We start from the raw sequence: 18,800 nt of genomic DNA on the forward strand, positions 1-18,800 counted from the left end.
ACAGGGAGGGAACACAGCCCCACCCAGCAATAGAAAATTTGGTTAAAGATTTACTGAACATGGCCCCACCCGTCAGAACAAGTTTCCCCCTCAGACCTTCTTTTCTATCAGGAAGCTTCCATAAGCCTCTTATCCTTATCCATCAGAGGGCAGACAGAATGAAAACCACAATCACAGTCAATTAACCAAACTGATCGCATGGACCACAGCCTTGTCTAACTCAATGAAACTATGAGCCATGCTGTGTAGGGCCACCCAAGATGGACGGGTTGTAGCGGGGAGTTCTGACAAAATATGGTCCACTGGAGAAGGGAATGGCAAACCACTTCGGTATTCTTGCCTTGAGAACCCCATGAGCAGTATAAAAAGGCAAAAAAACAAGATTCTTGCCAGCCAGCAAACTATAAGGGAGTGGGCTTCCCAGGTGGCTCAGGGGTAAAGAATCCCCCTGCCAATGCAGAAGACATGGGTTTGATCCCTGATCCCAGAAGATGCCACGGAGCAGCTAAGCCCATGAGCTGCAACTACTGGACTTGTGCTCTAGAGCCTGGGAGCCACAACTCCTGAGCCCAGGTGCTGCAGCTACTGAAGCCCAGGTGACCTAGAGCCTGTGCTCCACAAGGAAAGCCACCTGGATGAGAAGCCCGAGCACCACAGCTAGAGAGTAGCCCCTGCTCCCCGAAACTACAGAAAGCCTGTGCATAGCAACAAAGACCCAATACAGCCAAAAGTAAGTTGTTGTTGCTCAGTCACTAAGTCACGTCCAACTCGTTGCTACCCCATGAACTGCGCACACCAGGCTTCTCTGTCCTTCACCATTTCCCAGAGTTTGCTCAGACTCATTTCTATTGAGTCAGTGGTGCCATCCAACCATCTCATTCTCTGCCACCCCCTTCTCCTCCTGCCCTCAGTCTTTCCCAGCATCAGGGTCTTTTCCAATGAGTTGGGTCTTTTCCAGTGAGTCAGCTCTTTATTTGAAAAAAAAAACACATATATAAGAGAATTACATTCACAACCTCTGTACTTTGGGGAAGCCTGGCGTGAAAAGCCAGTCTGCTTGTTCTGAAAGGGGGCTAGGAAGATGGGCTGCACTTTATCCCCATGAGCAATGCTGTAAGCTGTGCCACTGGCTATGGACTTGTTCTCCGTGACCCCAGAGGATGCCAGCTTCCTCCGATGAAGATGGGAACAGATTTCAGCCCTATTGGGGGGTAACTTTCCAAAAGAGCCGCCCATGGTGGACTGTTCCCTCTGGAAGAAGCATTCTGTCACCGTGCATTCTGAGACAGAGGCTGGACACACACCTGGCATGGCTATAACTATTCTCACCCAGGAGTGTACATCAGCATCTCCTGAAGTCTTATCCCACACATCTCCAAAGCCCTATTCCCAGGAATCCGGCTGTATCCAGCCTCCACCTGTGATTTTGAGATAGCTCTCTGATAAATTCTCACACACACCATCTACCGAGAACCAGCATCGAGTGGATGTTTGCACTTGTCAGCTTCCTTCCAGTCTGAGGTTCTGTGGTTTTAAGTTCTGACAGCTTTCTTGCAGTTTTGGACCCATGAGAGTCTCTGGCTGTGGGCCTTGTTTCCTCCTGATTTGGAAGCTTCCCAGCTCAGGGCATGAGCTGTCTGATCAATGGACACGGGCAGTGACTGTGCTGCTCTTGGGAGGCCAGGCTCTGCTTCTGCTCCATGAGGGTCTGGAGGAGGTGGCGAAGACCCTGAGCTTCTCTCTCACTGCCCCTGGGGTCTGGGAGCCACAGTTCAAATTATTCTTCCCAAAATGTTTAAAGCCACAGACCACATTCAACCAGGGACTGTTAAGTAGGATCGTAATACAAGCCTGGGCTTCCTTGGTGGCTCAGAAGGTAAAAAAATCTGCATGCAATGCAGGAGACCCAAGTTTGATCCCTGGGTTGGGATGATCTGCTGGAGGAGGGGATGGCTACCCACTCCAGTATTCTTGCCTGGAGAATCCCATGGACAGAGGAACCTCGTGGGCTATGGTCCATGGGGTCGCGAAGTGTCAGACACCATTGAGCAGAAACACCAGTACTTTGCCCGAGGCGTCTATTTGAAGGGACGGTCAGCCGGATGAGCCCCTCCCCACACACCTTCTCCAAACCCCACTTCTTGGTGGCACCTGAGATGCTTCTGAAGACTTTTTAAAAATCAACCTTAGTGTGTATGTTTTCATATAATTGTTGTTGTTCAGTTGCTAAGTTGTGTGTAACTCATTGCCACCCAATGGAGTGCATGGGTGAGCTCATCTTCTGATGTCTTATCTTTTCGACTTTTCATGCCCTACCTGGAGTTCCTGAGGCAAGAGTACTGGGACGGATTGCCATTCCCTTCTCTAGTGGACCACGTTTTGTCAGAAGTCTTTACTATGACCCATCAGTCTTGAGTGGCCCTGCACAGCATGGCTCATAGCTTCACTGAGTTACATAAGCCCCTCCACCAAACCCCTCCATGAAGAGGTTTCATGCAATCATTTATGTGTAATCTTTGTACATGTATGTGTTGCTGGGCAGTAGTGAATGTATACAGTCCTGTATTCAGCACCACAACGAAGGAACAGAATCTCCCCATCATTGCAGAGAGTCCTATGTGTCACTCATTCACCTCCCAGACCTGGCCCCAACCTCGGGCAACAGCTGACATGTTTTTGCACCAGAGATTAGATTGGGAAAGCATATTTCTGAAATACAGTGATTGAAACCATGGCCATGGGCCAGCTGACCCTGTTTTTTGTTTTCGTTTTTTTCCTTCTTTTTATTTTTGTTTTTCTTTACTTCTTTTTTGTTTGTTTGTTTGCCTCTGTTTTTGTAAATAAAGTTTTATTTAAACACAGCCACATATTGTACCATCTGTGGCTGCTTTCCATGTAAGTAAACAGTGGAGCCCAGGAGTTGCAGCAGAGACCCCATGGCCCCAAACCTCTTTTACTACCTGGCCCCTTTTAGAAAAGTCCACTGACCCTGCTCTAGCCCTTCTCTCTCATTTTGCTAAAGAATAAGCACCAGTCCCCCAGGCTGGACCCCAGCCCCTATACTCACTCACCCCTCATCCAGTGTAGAAGTGCCTACAGAAGGGGCATCCTAACCCCCCCTCCCAACCTGATCCTCAGCCTCTAAATACCCACAACCCCAGCACTTCCCGGTTTCCTTTCCACAGTGTGGACCTCTGCCTTGACTGTGTTTTTTTCTCTTAGTGGTACAAGAAGCCAGATTACAACCTGTTCACACCGTATGTCCAGCATCGTCAGAGAAATCCGAACCAGCCATTTTACATTCTTCACCCCAAGTTTATCTGGCAGCTTTGGGACATCATCCAGGAGAACACGAAAGAGAAGATCCAGCCCAACCCACCATCCTCTGGCTTTATCGGTATGTGACTGTCAGGCTGGGTGACTAGCCGCAGGTGAAGGTTCATGCTAAGTGAATGTACGTTCGTGCTATATAAGAACATCTAGAGGGTGTCTTTAGAGGGGAGATAGATTCACTAAAAAGAGTGCAAAGACTCTGTTTCAGTTTCTATGGGTGAGTAAGAAACTACCCCAGCATTCCAAGATCTGAAACGAACTGCTTCATTTTCTCTCATGGTGGAGTGGGTCAGGAAGGGCCCAGCTGGGTGACCCCTTTGTTCCAGACTCATGGAGTCACTTGTGGCCATTCAGCTGCCCCATGGGGTGACCTTGCTCCCCTGTTGGGCCCATCTGCTGGAACGCCTGGGGGGTATAGCTCAGCTGGACTGATGACCATGTGCCTGCAGGTGGTGGCCTCATGGTAACTGGACTCTTGATGGAAGCTCAGGGCTCCTGGCAGGTGTTCCAGTGATAGGAAGTGGAAGCGGGCTTTCTCAGGGCAGAAGCCTGAGGACTCTCTGTGGGTCACAGCCATTAGAGGCCCCCAGACTCAAGAGGTGGAGACCCCAGGGCCGTCCAGGACCACCACCACTCGCATGCACATTGTTGATGTGGGGCCAGGTCGAGGACGGGATTTCATGGCCACTGGACCACCCCCTGAGGGTTGCAAGGTCACCAGTGGGTCTGGGCTTTGAGTAGCAGGATTCTCGGGCTGAGCTCCACTCTCTCCACCAGATAATAGATTTCATGTAACAAAGGCATCACACTTGGCCTAGTGTATTGTTTGCAGTCAGGTTTTTATCCTCAAATGTGGTCTTAACCCATTTCTTTTCCCATGTTTGAGCCTCTTGCCCTGTTATTGTCTTGGTGGTACCTGAATAGGGTGATATTAAAGAAGACCTTAGCTCCCCTTGGCGTATGAAAGCTGCAGTGGAAACACAGGATAGGAATTTTGTCCATAAAACACTGATAGCAGTCTCTACTCTAATATTGATGAATTTACAACCTGCACGCTGACTTGGGCTACACAGGTGGTAACCATGACTAAAGGAACATTTATGGAAGTGACGTGGGTTGGTCAGCAATACATGCCCAAGAAGCATGCAAAGTGAGGCTTGTGGGTTTAGAGCAGTTTTGAGGTATTATAATAATATGAAATATTTTATGCAGAATTCAAGACAAAATTCATGACTGCATGTTATTTTCCTTAAGCAGAGCTCCCTCACCCACTTTATCTCATGCCTTTGATGCACTCTGTTTCCAAGGCACTTTGTCAGATTCTAAGGTGGTTTTTTTTAACATGTATTTATTTATTTTTAGCTGAGCTGGGTCTTCATTGCTGTGTGCAGGTTTTCTCTAGTTGTGGAGAGAGGGGATACTTTCTAGTTGTGGTGCGCAAGCTGCTCATTCCAGTGGCTTCTCTTGTTGTGGCACACGGGCTTAGTTGCCCTGCGACATGTGGGATCTTCCTGGACCAGGGATCGAACCTGTGTCTCCTGCATTGGCAGGTGGATTCTTAGCCACTCTGCCACCAGGGAAGTCCACGTTGTGTTCTATTTTTTCTGTGAGTGAAAGATTACTCTGGGTATTCTGCTAGAAGACACTGCAAAATTCCCAGAGCAAAGGGTACAGATGTGTAATTATATTATAACCACAAGTGGCACGTTAGATACAGTAATCCAAGCTACCACATAAGGATTCTGGAGCTCCAGTATGAGTGGAACAAACTACAAAGTGTCAGTCTTAGGCGCAGACATCTGGGATTAGAATCGGTCAGAAAAACCAGGGTGGACTATGATTTGTCTTTCGTGTGGTGTCACGGAATCCTGCTGACCTAGGGAAGAACGTGGAACAGGATGGAATGATGCTGAGACAGCATAACAGAACATGGCCATCCGATCAAGTCTCCCTGGGAATTCCTGTGGCGGAAATCTGATCACAGCAAGAGCTTGGGAGCACAGTAGGGGCTCTCAGATGCACTTAACCACCGAAGCGAAGTTTGAAAGTTTCCTCTGACATAGTCATAGCAGGGAAACAACATTTCCCGTGTGTTTTTGCTGTTGAAAGAAATCCTGCCACTTGTGGCCAGCTTCCTTTCACAGCTATGTGCTGAGCATTTAGAGTTTTCAGGGACACTGCTTGCCTGTGTGGCTTCTTTTCCAGGACAAAGGGACTGCAATTGAGGGTCACTTCAGGAGTAGGGGCTGAGCTGAATGACAGTCCTCTGATGTTGCTGGCTTTCCAGTCGCAGGCGAGTCACTTGCTCCTATGAATGTCCTCATGCTCCTGGGAGAAAGGAGAGTCATAGCAACACCTTTTTATGGGGCCAGTTCATACCTGTGGTCATTTTCTAGCTCCCTTCTGTCCAGGCTGGCAGCTCTTAGGCACCGGTGGCTGCTCAAGTGTAAGTTAATTAGGATTAAACAGGAGGAAAATGTCTCCCTCAGTGCTTGAGCCCCATTTCAGGCTCTTAAAGTCTCGTGCTCCCAGTGGCTATGGCCCTGGGCAGTGTGGATGGCAACCATCATCACCACAGGGAAAGTTACGAAGGACAGCAGGAAGAAAAGGAACTTTGGGAGGAGCAACCAGTTCCTACTGGACGCTGTGCTCTGTGGGTAGGGACCTCTCTGACGGAAGACGTTTGATGGTATCCATCGCACTGATGAATTGTTACTACATCCACGTGTCAATTCTAATACATACTATAATTTATTCTATACGTGAACATGCAGACTTTTCTTCCCTTTAAACTATTTCCTTAAGATAAATTCCCAGGTGTATATGAGTGCTGAGGAGAGGGTGTGGTATGTTGATCACTGTAGGAAGTGCCAACTTACTGCTTTTTCCCTGACTTCTGACCAGAGGCCGTATTTGTACTTCCGGGTCATAGAAGGACATCCTTATGTGCGTCAGAGATATACTCTGTGTACCATCCCCTTGTCCAGAGCAGCAGCAAAGAGATGCTTACCCCTCATGCATGGCACATGTATTTTTTTTTTAAGAGTAGAATTTTGTTTTAGCTATATGTATATGTGTATCTCAGAGAAGGCAGTGGCACCCCACTCCAGTACTCTTGCCTAGAAAATCCCATGGATGGAGAGCCTGGTAGGCTGCAGTCCACGCTAAGGGTCGGACACAACAGAGTGACTTCCCTTTCACTTTTCACTTTCATGCATTGGAGAAGGAAATGGCAACCCACTCCAGTATTCTTGCCTGGAGAATCCCAGGGACGGGGGAGCCTGGTGGGCTGCTGTCTATGGGGTCGCACAGAGTTGGACACAACTGAAGTGACTTAGCAGCAGCAGCATCTGTGTATCTGGGCTTTCCTGGTGGCTCAGTAGTAAAGAATCTGCCTGTCAATGCAGGAGACCTGGGTTCAGTCCCTGGGTCAGGAAGATCCCCTGGAGAAGGAAATGGCAACCCACTTCAGTATGTTTGTCCATGGGAAATCCCATGGACAGAGGAGCCTGGTGGGCTACAATCCATGGGGTAACAAAGAGTCAGACACGACTGAGGGACAAAACAGCAACATACATGTATCCCCTCCCTCTTGGTTCTTCCTCCCACCTGCTCTCTATCCCACTGTTCTCTGTCATCACAGAGCACCAACCTGAGTTTTTTGTGCTTTATATTTTTTTAATTAAAAGGAAGTAACATAGGACTTCCCTGGTGGTCCAGTGATGAAGACTTTGCCTTCCAGTGTAGGGGGTATGCTTTCAATCCCTGGTCAGTAGCTAAAATCCCACATGCCAGGTGGCAAAAATAAATAAATAAATAAATAAAACAGAAGCAATATTGTAACAAGTTCAGTAAGGACTTTAAAAATGGTCCACATTAAAAAAAAATCTTTTTTTATAGAAAGAAGTAGCATACATCCAGGTAATTTGGATGCTCCACAGGACCCATTTCTTTGGAGCATTTGTTCCTCAGTGTCAGGACCCTTCCCCTCAGTCCACTGGGAGCCACTTGTTCACATGGCAAGAACATCTCTCTTTTTCATCCCTGTCTGGATGCTGGAGGCCTTCTCTCATTACCTGGTACTGGGAGGTGGTTCTGGCAGCACTGAGGCCCGGCTGAGGATGGAGAGTCATTTCTAGGAATTCCATGATTTCCACATTGCCTTCATACACACTGATATGTGGGAGGTGTGTGAGTTCATCCGGAGTCCTGAAGCCTGGCTGGATGGTTCTGCTGTCTGATGCAGGAGGCCCTCCAGCTTCACCCCAGGGGGCTCCAGGCTGAGCATGTCAGGCAGACTAGCCTGGTGCACCAGCCTGACCAGCACTGACAGGGGACTTGCTTTAGCCTACGGTCGACAATGCTTTCATTGTACAAACCACCAACACCCCCTCACACCTTTGGAAAAGGCAGCCTCAATTGTTTATAGCATAAGTACTATTTCTAGACTTCACAGATGCAAATGCTGTAATTTCAGGCTATTGAATATACAGGCAAGAATAATATGCTTAAAAACAAGTCATAACTTTGTTTCTTTTCCACTTTATTTTGCATTCAGGACTCTAATTTTCCAATATATCATCCAAACTCAGATGGTAACACAAAATAATAACATGTTAACTCAAAATAATAAGCTGCTTAACATCTCTATACATGACTGTGTAAAACCAATCCTTATTATGTTGACAAGGAACAACTTTTTACATTTCCCTGTAAACAGTGAATCCTGAATGTATGTTACCATCAAATAATACAATATAAATGGGCTAAAAAATTGATTTTCAAGTATTATTCATGCATTACCTGATTTTACTTAATATAGTAGATGCTTGTTAAATTATTATTTTATTACATGAAATGCAAATTTCCAAACCACTTTTTTTTACAATTTAAATAACTCATTTCGTTGAGCTGCTATTGTGAATATTGTCTTTGATTTTTTTTAATTAATTTTTATTGGAGTATAATTGCCTTACAGCCTGTTAGTTTCTACCATACAACATATCCCCTCTTTTTTGTATTTCCTTCCCATTTCCTTCCCATTCACCACAGTTCCCTGTGTTACATAATAGGTTCTCATTAGTTATCTATTTTATAAATAGTATCAATAATATATATACTCCAATTTCCCAATTCATCTCATCCCCATAGAAACCACATTTTAATTACAGATATCTTCTGGAAATGTTGCTTAAAATGTCATTTTTTTCTCCTTCAGTAATCTTAAGTACAGTTTTCATAATTTTCCATCTTATGATGAATTTATGGAGAAACCACAGAATAGCTACTACATTTCCATTAGACCAGCACATTCAGTACCCTTAACTTTTCACCCTCACCCCTCATTCAGAAACATGTTTTGCAGGGTTTATTGGATATTCTCAGAAAGTTCTCATTTACCTGACATGTGAATTATGTTCAAGTGTTAACCTGAAATTGATGAGAGCCTATATTTTTGCCATCACTTGCATTAGGTTCTATTTATGTCCATAGCTTATTTTGCCCCATGTTAAAAAGATACATTCATCAAGGAGAAAATTCTATTATTGTTAACAATTTGGGGTATCATTTTAAATATTTTGCCAGGTGCAAAGTAAGATAACTTGGTGTGATCACAATTAAAGTCTAAATGATTAAGTTCTGTTAGACTCTAACACATCAAACACATCTTATGTATCTGCAAAGTAGAGGTTTGGGTTTCTTTTTTTTTCGTTGCACTGGGCTGGGTCTTTGTTGCAGGGTGTGGGCTCTCTAGTTGTGGATGTGGAGTGGGTTTAGTTGCTTATGTGGACTCTTAGTTCCCCACGCAGGCGCTGAACCAGCATCCCCTGCATTGGAAGGCAGATTGTCAACCACTGGACACCAAAGAAGCCCCAAAAGTAGAGTTTTTATAGGAGAACTTTGTTTATTCAGAATTTGTGGTCATCTGAACATAACATGCAAACATGCAGGTGGAAGTTTGCTTTTATCCAGGTTTTGGAAAAATAAATAAGTGTACATACTGCTTGTTAAGCTGAGTCATAGGCTATGACATTTTATTAAGACCAGTGGAAATGCTTTTTAATTGGTTAGATAATTATATTGAATTATACAATATTTTAAAACATATAATTTGACAAATGAATGGCTCTTGAGTCATAATTGCCCAGAAAAATTTGCACTTTTTTTTTCTTCAAATGAATCCCTACTCATTTGTAAAACCTGGCCAAAAAACTTAACATGAATTATGTTCAAAGATTTTTAGGAACTGCCTGCATGCCCATTTGATTGGTTTGGAAAAATACGTTAAAAAGTGTCTAAATATTGATCCACTTATCAAAAAGTCTGGCTCCACACTGAAAGCAGTAAAATTTTATTAGTGCTGAAAGCAGTTCCTTTTGGATAGTCCATAAATGAAATTATGTAACATAAAAGTTCCTTAAGTGATTTTTCTAAAAATTCTTTACTGAATAAAATAGCATGAGATGATTTGTATTCATTTTTGCTCTGGGGGTAATCCTGAGCAGTCCTAAGAAAGGAAATGAAAAAAAATTTTTTTAGTGTAGCCAGATGTGAATTCCCCATATGGGTCTGACTTGGGGGAATGATAAGGAACAATGTGATGCTGTGAGTTTAGACATACAGGGTATCTGTGTAGACAGGCTGCAGCCTCGCTGGCCTGCCTGCTGACCACCAGGGACCCCTGCCTGCAGGGTTGACCCTTGGCTGGCTTCTGGGAGCCTGGGTTTGGGGAGACCCTCCCTTCTGACAGGGTGGGTCACTGTGCCCAGATGCTCTTGCAGCAGTGGGGCCTCTCCCCAGCACCTGCATCCTTCTGGAGTCTGGACAGTGTGAGCCAGGTTTGTAATAAATCACTGACTCTCTGCTGGGTCCTGTAGGTCCCGCTGGCAAGTCATCAAACCCGGAGGCAGGCTGGGGAACTCAGACCCGGTGCCTGGTCAGCTTAGGGCAGAGAAAATGTCTGTGGACCACGTGTTGTTGGCGTTGATGTCACCATGGTGATAGAGCAGCATCACCGCAGGTCAGAAGAGATGCTGCTGGCAGTGCAGGCGTCTGTCTCAGACCATAGTGAAGACACTCTCTTCAGTCATCCTCAGGATGGTAGGTCACGGGCCTGCCACCTGTTTTTAAATGTAAACATTTGTTCTTTAGTTTAGTTTACTTTTTTAAGATTTACGTATTTATTTTTTGGCTGTGTGGGGTCTTCATTGCTGCACTCAGGCTTTTTCCAGTTGCAAGGAGCAGGGGCTAGTCTCTAGTTGTGGCCCTCAGGCTTCTCACCGCAGGGGCTTCTCTTGTTGCGGCTCATAGGCTTTAGAGAACAGGCTCAATAGTTGTGGAGCACAGGCTTAGTTGCCCCATGGTATGTGGGATCTTTTGGACCAGGAATCGAACCTGTGCCACCTACATTGACAGGCAGATTCTTAACCACTGGACCACCAGGGTAAACCCTACTTTTTTTTTCTTAAAGAAACTTTTTATAAATCCCAGTCCTCAGCCTGTGCCTAGTTGAATACAGAGTAAGTTTAACTGAAGAGGCTTCCAACAGTGCCTAACAGCCTGGTCCCTCCCAGTGTGGTCCCAACCCCACCTCCTGCAGTCTTTCCTCCTCACACCCCATCTCCCAACTCGAGCCCCCAGCTGTGCCAGGGCTGGTACACACTCCAGACATCATGGTCCACCCACTTCCTCTTTGCAACACATGCAGAAGTTTCATTTCAGGATTTAATGTGTGGCTAAGTACTCTAAACTCCTGTGAAAAGTGATGTGCAGATTTAACCACATTTCATAATGATGTTCAGTATTTATTATATGATAGAGTTTAAATTTAAACTCAAATTTATGTGTAGTATCGGCTTGGTAAATTAAAAAGCAGAGTATATGCTATGCTATGCTAAATGAAATGACCATGATGTCTGAAAATTTTTAAAATAATTAAAAATATTCTCCACTTGGTTTTCTAAATCTTGTCCACCCTTCACATGTACCCTACAAGTTGCAAACTGATTTTTTCCTCCCTTTGAAGGTGTAACCCTGACGATTTGATATCAGTGCTACAACTGCCTGTCATTTAAATACCTGGGGCAGAATCGGCCCTAACTTAAATTTTAGAATGCTCTGGACCAAGGCTTGTGGTTACAGGAACTCACAAGTTCATATGTGTGCGTGTTAGTCACTCCATCATGGCCGACTTTTTTGTGACCCCATGGACTACAGCCAGGCTCCTCTATCCATGGAATTCTCCAGGCAAGAATACTGCGGTGGGTTGCTATTCCCTTCTCCAGGGGGTCTTCCAGACCCAGGGACTGAACCTGGGTCTCCTGCATTGGAGGAGGATTGTTTACCACCTGAGCCACCAGGGAAGCAAGTTCATACAAGAACACAAAACGAGATGCAAAAACCAGGAGGAAGAATGCAGATAACTCAAGATAAGGACCCTACTTCTAAACCTCTGTCGGCCTTCAGTTGGAATGGCCATGAAATACGTAGCAAATTTCTGTAGTTCTGAAGCTCTAAGAGTTGTTTTGAAATATATTTATATATGAAAGCACTGGTCCTTGGTTCTCTCTGGCCCTACCCGGATCTGGGTCACACTGAGGGGCCCGTGGAAGGGGGCGGGGAGGAGGGAGCCAGCAGAGCTGGGAGGAAGGAGGGGGACTGAGCTGGGACTTGATGTTTCCACATAGCTCTTGGGAACAGCTTGACTTCCTAGAAGCCAACCTGAAGAATCTCCGTGTCTCTTGTAAGGAGCACCGTTTACTCGCAGCCACAAGCAGCTTCATGGCCGTTGAGGCCTGTCCTGATGTCTTCTGAACAGGACACCGGGTCCTCTCTGTCATCCTGCCTCCCCTACCCCTCCACCCAGGTGATGCCTACAGATTCAGCCCTCACCTCCCCAGGAATCTTTCTCTGCATCCCCAAGCCCTTCCCACTGCTCTCCCAGGCCCTTGTGCTGGACTTTCCCCAGTTATGAGCATTTTCATGCTGCAAACACAGTTGATTACTTAGAAATATGCTTGTCCTCTGCAGACCAGCCTTGTCTATAACAGGAACTCATTGTGTGATTTCGTGTCTTTTTCATAACGAGGATTATCCTTTCCTAAAAGAGAGAAGGAAATGGCAACCTACTGCAGTATTCTTGCCTAGAGAATCCCATGGACCAAGGAGCTTTGCAGGCTACAGTCCATAGGGTCGCAGAATCAGACACGACTGAGCGACTTAGCACACACACATACATAATTTTAAGTTTAAAAAGTGTTACTACATCGCTTCTCGCCCTTTCAGCTAAGATCAAGTGTAAAGAGTGTTAACAGAGGTGATGGGGAAAATAACAGAGCTCGGAAAATAACGCCCTTTAGCATAGATCCAGATGAGACGTCCTCTTATGATGATGCAGTTTTGTAGCTATTTGAAATATTAAAAATAAAAAAAATCAAAGAAACTTTAAAATGGATAGTTCCAGTGAGAAAGACACTTCTAATATGAATCTTGAACTCTGTGTCTCCATCTCTTTCCTTTTAACAGTTTTATAATAATTTTCTTTCACATTACACACATTTCTTTGTTACATCACAGTCCTCCTGTTGTAAATCAGGTGGACCTGGGTGTGGAATGAGATAGTATATTTGGACTCGGGGATGCAGATCTGGCCCCAACTGTCCTCTGCTTAAGTCTGATTGCTTGGTCTTTTCTTCTCTCATTCCCAGGTCCCCAGGGTCAGCTGGATGGGTGAATGTGTAATAGCATCGTGTCTTAGCATGGCCCCGGTCCCCAAACCTCACACATGCCACTCACTGGAAGCTAGAGTCACAGGGTGAAGCTGACAAGGCAGGGGGCACAAAGCAGGTATCTCCTGCCCCAATTGTGACCCTCCACCCCATCTAAAAATGCCCCCCTCATTACTTCTCCTTAAGAAAGTAGGTCATATAGGACTCAGGGAACTCAAACCAAGACTCTGTGACAACCTAGAGAGGTGGGATGGGAAGGAAGGTGGGAGAGAAGTTCAAGAGAGAGGGGGCATATATATATTTATGGCTGACTCATGTTGATGTTGAGCAGAAACCAACACAATTCTGTAAAGCAAATTATCCTTCATTTAAAAAATAAATTTAAAATTAAAAAAAGAGAATTTTTTAAGAATTAAAAGATTTTAAGAATTAAAGATTTAAAAAGATTTTAAAATTAAAAAATTAAATTAAATTAAATTAAATTTTAAAAAAATAAAAAAAATTTTTTAAAAAAGAAATAGGTCATATAGTCATTCAACAAACATGGATCCTTACCTCTCCACCAATACTGTGCATGCCATTAATGACAAGAAGATGGATAAGTGACCCAGCCCTCACCCTCAAATCCTCTGCTGTCTGGTGGGAAAGAGACTCTAACCAGATACATGGTTAGGACAGAGAGACACGTAGACAAGGAAGAAACGACGGTGGAATCCGCCACCCTTGAGGACTGATGCCTCCCCCTCCCTGAGTTGCTCACGGCTCTGCTTCCCCCTCCCCATCAGGCATCCTGCTGATGATGAACCTGTGTGGCGAGGTGCACGTGTATGAATACGTCCCATCAGTGCGGCAGACAGACCTGTGTCACTACCACGAGCCCTACCATGACGCCGCCTGCACACTGGGCGCCTACCACCCGCTGCTCTACGAGAAGCTGCTGGTGCAGCGGCTCAACGTGGGCACCCATGGTGACCTGCACCGCAAAGGCAAGGTCGTGCTGCCCGGGTTGCAGGCCGTGCGCTGCCCGCCAGGTGCCTGAGGGGCCGGCCGGGCTCTGCCTCCCGGAGATGCTGGAAGGCACCCTGGAGGCGGCGTGACCTCATGTCTGCAGCTGTGACTTTGTGCTGACCACAGGGATCCTTCCCTTTCTAAGCCATTGAGTGTGTCCGACTGTTCAGAACATAGAAATGGAATTCTAAGAAACAGACTCCAGAAAGATACAAAAGAAAAATTTTCAAGGATAGCTAGGGGAAAAAAAATGTGTAAGAAATGGATAACTAAGCTGCAGAATGTTGGTCTTTCCTTCCAGCTGACACACCTGGTGGATGACGTGGTTTGTACCTGGAAGCAGCCTCGCTTCGGGACAGTGCCTGACACATCTGCGGTGTCATTTGTGTGTCATTTGTCGTGAAAGAGCCCAGAGCTGATGACGAACGTCTGGATTATCACTCAGACCTGTTTATAGGAACAGCAGACCCCACAGGATATCCTGTGAGGTGTTTTCTCCACCTCTGCTCCCAGCTGCCACCGAAGGCTTTGCGGTTTGTGTATCAGGACACGTTTCTAAAAGCCTGAAGCCCCCTTCCTGGATAGTCCAGGAAGAAGCCAGCTCCGGGCAGCACCCAAGGGAAGCACTTTGTTCTCCTGCAGCGTTTCCTTGCTTGACTAGAATCTCCGGGCATGCAGGAACATCGCGGCAGGTGCGCAGGGAATGGGGCAGCAGGTGGCCGTGGGCAGCACGGCCCCAGGCCCCAGCTCTTCTGGCCTCAGCACCCGCCAGCCCTCCACACAGCCTGCGTGTCTACAGGCACTGACACTTAGGACTCCCCAAGGTGGTGGTGGGGGGGGTCCTTCCAGCCGAGAGCCGTCCCCCTGTGCTTCTAGGGCTGCACACCCGTCTCTTCCATGTGTTTTCCTCACAGGTTCATATCATCTGTTGGGATCCTGACGGTGTTACACTGACTTCCGCTAATTCTTCCTACAGTCAGATGGTTAGGAATCCCACCATCATCTTCACAGATCTGTTGTACGTCAGTAACATAACAAAGCCATATAATTAAATACATTTGCGTGAAAGCACTGTTCTTTAACAACAACAAAAAAAGTATATGATTCAGAGGGAAAGACAGTGAGAGGGGAGAGTCAGCCAAGTATGTTAGCTGTAGCAGCTCATTTTGTTGTAATCTCAATTTTTGTCACAAAAGCATAAAGTTTTTTCTCCATACGTGTAGTAAACCAGAAACATGGAATACCTTAGTTCAACGTACAGTTTCAGTCCATACCCAACACCTATCTCAGTGGTCCAGTTACAACTTCTTGGCCAGAACAGGCACAGCTTCATTAAGTGTGTTCTCCACAAGTGTGTCAACATCAGGAAAGTTTAGTACAGAAGGTTTTTTTGTTCCAGGATTTTTTTTTTTTTCCTGAGCAAGAATGGTTGACAGAAACTGGCCTCTCTGGTCAGTCTACTCAGCAGAAATCGGGCCAAGTCCCAGACATCTCCTGTGGCTTATTGTCACAGTGAATTTGGGGTCATTGAAAAGCTTTGATTGTGACAATATCCACTATAAGCCTACTGTGAAAGCCTCACTTCCAGCTTTATGATAAGGGGTGGATAATTCTGTCCAGCCTGCCAACTAATATCCAAGCAGATATGAGCAGGCCACTTTTCTCCCTCGTTTCCTGAAGGGACACAGCCCTGTGCAGTGTCCAGTGAGTCCTGACGCTGGGAAGTGGCTGGTGCAGGGTGACCCTGGGCCCTTCCCACACTGTGCAGGCTCTGACCTCAGATGGCCGTGACACTGAAGTTTCTTTACTCACCTTCCTTCTGGGTTTCCCTCTGGGCCTCCTTGTGTCCAGAACAGCCCCTTCTGCTGGCATGAGATACTGGGCAAAAGGAAATTTGCTGGCGGGTCAGCATAGATAAAGTTCAGAAGCCCCAGAAAACACTTCAAAGGCCTCCAAATACATTTTGTTGTAACCCATGCACTTTTAAAATGTACCTTTAGCTCACAGAGGTTATAAGAAAGACTGAAGAGGATAAAGAAAATTTAAAGTTTTGGATTTATTATGGCCTTAGAGACTCTTGGGAACCAGGGTCTGTTAAAAACACTGAGACAACGTGGTACAAGTATTCATACATTGCAGGCTGGGCATTCTTCTGCTTAAGAGTTTAAGTTGTTTAGCTCCTTGAAACTATTAGGCAGTTATAGTTGATGTGTTGACTCTTCATGTCTGCAGACAGTGATTAAGCCCTCTAAATACACACATGGCAATAAGCAGCTGGCCTTTCCATGAAGGAATTAAAGGAAATGGTGCCCGCTGCATTTCTTTCAGTCTTCACCCCTTCCAGAACTTCCACCCTTGCTGTAAAGAGATGCTCTGTAAACTGAGGCCGTTAGATGGTCCTTTCTTCTCTCTCAGGACTGAAGACTACGTCACTTATTGAGGTAACTTCATTCCATCTTTTGTTGTTGCTGTTGTCACAATGAAATGTTGACCAGACATGACAACTCACTCGCATCCAGGTCCCAGGTCCTCCCCTTGAGGCTCTCCAGCCCTTCCATAGGAATGAAGGGAGGGTCTGATAGGTAGAGCATCCTCGCTATCCCCAGGGATGCCAGTGCTGGCCCTATGCATCACCTTAAGGGCGAAGGGCCCACAGGTGGATAGGAAGGGATTACATAAGTACCCTCCTCCATCAGGGCTGGTGAGGGGTTTTGGTTCAGCTTTGGTCCCAGGGTCTGTCATTGTCCACAGTATGCAGGCCACAGGGAACCCCAGCCCCTCCCTCCCCACATGTCCCACACCCTCCTTTAATCAACCCTGGGTTCCCCAGTATCATCATCACAGTAGCTGTAGCATCTAGACAAAGCCATGCTGAAATAATGGTCAGCCTTCTCAAAGCTGGGAAATGAAAGTAAGTGTTTAAAGCCACCCAGGGTCACTCTGTTACATGACCATGAGCCAGTTCCTTCTGGTGGAACAGATTAATTCCTGATGTTGTAGGCTGTCCCTTAAGGGCGGGAATACTCACAGCCACAGAATTAATTAGGTCCAGTCTGGCGGTGTAGAGTGGGGTCAGGATCACGTGAGGGATGGTAGGTGATGGAGGATTTCGTGTGCACAGATGATGTCATGATGAAAGCACCCTCTCCAGCCTTTCCCTTCGAGATCAAGGCACCAGGCATGGTTGAGGCTGGTGGCCAAAGTGACCCGGTCCCACTGCTGCTTAACTATGGCGAGAGGCAGAGCCAGGAGGTAGGGTGATGACCGAGAAACCCGTGGCTGAGTGTGCAAGCCACGTAGTGTCTGAATATATTCAACCAGATTGCCTGTGTCGACTTCTCACTTTCTGATCGTTTACGACTCTTACCCAGAGGTTCCACAGCCAATGAGGGCAGTTGTATGTAGACATTCAGTGCTTAGGGAAAGTGTGCCTGAGTTCACACTTGGGTGTTATCCTCCGGATATTTCCATCATGAAATTATTCTGCATGTGTCTGTGTGTCTGTCGCTCAGGCATTATTTATACAACTGGTAAATGAAAGATATCAATCGGTTGAGGGAATAAATTATAAGTTCTGATTTTTGCTTTATTAAGTAACTGAAGCCTTTTAGTAAGAAGAAATACAGAAAATTTCTCTGTGAGCTCAGGCTAATGGAATTTAAGGAATGAAAGATACTGATACAGTCCTGACTCTAGTTATAACAAATGTGCATGTAGATATAGTTATATAATTGTATATATACATATCTACATACATGGTTGCTTTTAAACATTTTTTTTCATCAAACTTTATTTCTAAAACCTTGACAATAAATTTTTTTAATTATGCAAGCACCAGTTTTTTAAGAGAAGTAAACAAATGTTATATGTCTTTCTGTGAAACAAAAAAATCCAGTTTTCCCATGCACTAATATCTCTCACCTTCTGGCTACATTAAAAAGTATGGCAGAAATATTTACAAGGTGCTCTGAGGGTAGAACTACAACCTAAAGGTTGTGTCCTCATCAGAAACCTAATTGAACTCTGACCTTTGATGAGAAGTTGATCTAGAATTCATGGTTTTGCAAGATTAGGGGAAGAAATGCTCATTTGGATCTATGGAAAATAGTCTCCCAGCTTAGGTTTCACACAAATTAACTGCATCAGAACTGTTAAAACCTAACATTTATGACACCACACATCATGTTATACTCCAGATAAAAATCCTTGTGAAATTTTTCTTGGAAAAAAAATCCTTGGAAACCAGTCAACTTTTTTAACAGCTTTGGGAATTTTTTTGTATGATACTTTTTAAAATGAAATGTGTACTCTTCAACATGAATTAAGGCTTGAGGTTTTCCAGGAGTCACCTTTTAAACGTGTTTGTACACAGTTTAACACTTTGATATTTTCTAGTTTGGTTTTGTATATTTTTATGTGTACACAATGTACAGACTTTTTTCCCTGTAAATAAAACATGTTTTCATTTGTCTAGATTCGTCTCTGTTTTAATTTGTAGAAGTTGCACAAAGTAATGAATGAAGAGCAAAATCATGAGGCGTCTCAAGAAAAAAAAATGACACAGAGCCGAGATCTAACTGGAAGATTGTGAAAGGAGTAAGAACAGCAGGCCTTCCCACTCTGAACCTGGACACACCCGGCCTGAAACAGGTAGTTACCTGCGGGTTACCTGCCAGACCAGGAGATTGGGCATGAAATTCAGAGGAGGGACAGCCCTAGGCATTCCGTGCC

The 18,800-nt window shown here is 45.3% G+C and overlaps 1 protein-coding gene across 1 annotated transcript in view; it reads left to right on the top strand.

Annotated features, from left to right (window-relative positions):
• Window positions 1-18,542, top strand: part of ST6GAL2 (ST6 beta-galactoside alpha-2,6-sialyltransferase 2) — a 57,242-nt gene extending 38,700 nt beyond the window's left edge. Inside the window, exons 5-6 of the mRNA XM_018055319.1 lie at window positions 3,223-3,397; window positions 13,847-18,542. Of these exons, the coding sequence (XP_017910808.1) occupies window positions 3,223-3,397; window positions 13,847-14,100 (429 nt within the window). The 3' untranslated portion in view covers window positions 14,101-18,542. The remainder of the gene's footprint in view (window positions 1-3,222; window positions 3,398-13,846) is intronic.

This window comes from Capra hircus, chromosome 11 (assembly GCF_001704415.2).
Source record: "Capra hircus breed San Clemente chromosome 11, ASM170441v1, whole genome shotgun sequence".
Taxonomy (NCBI): Eukaryota; Metazoa; Chordata; class Mammalia; order Artiodactyla; family Bovidae; genus Capra; species Capra hircus.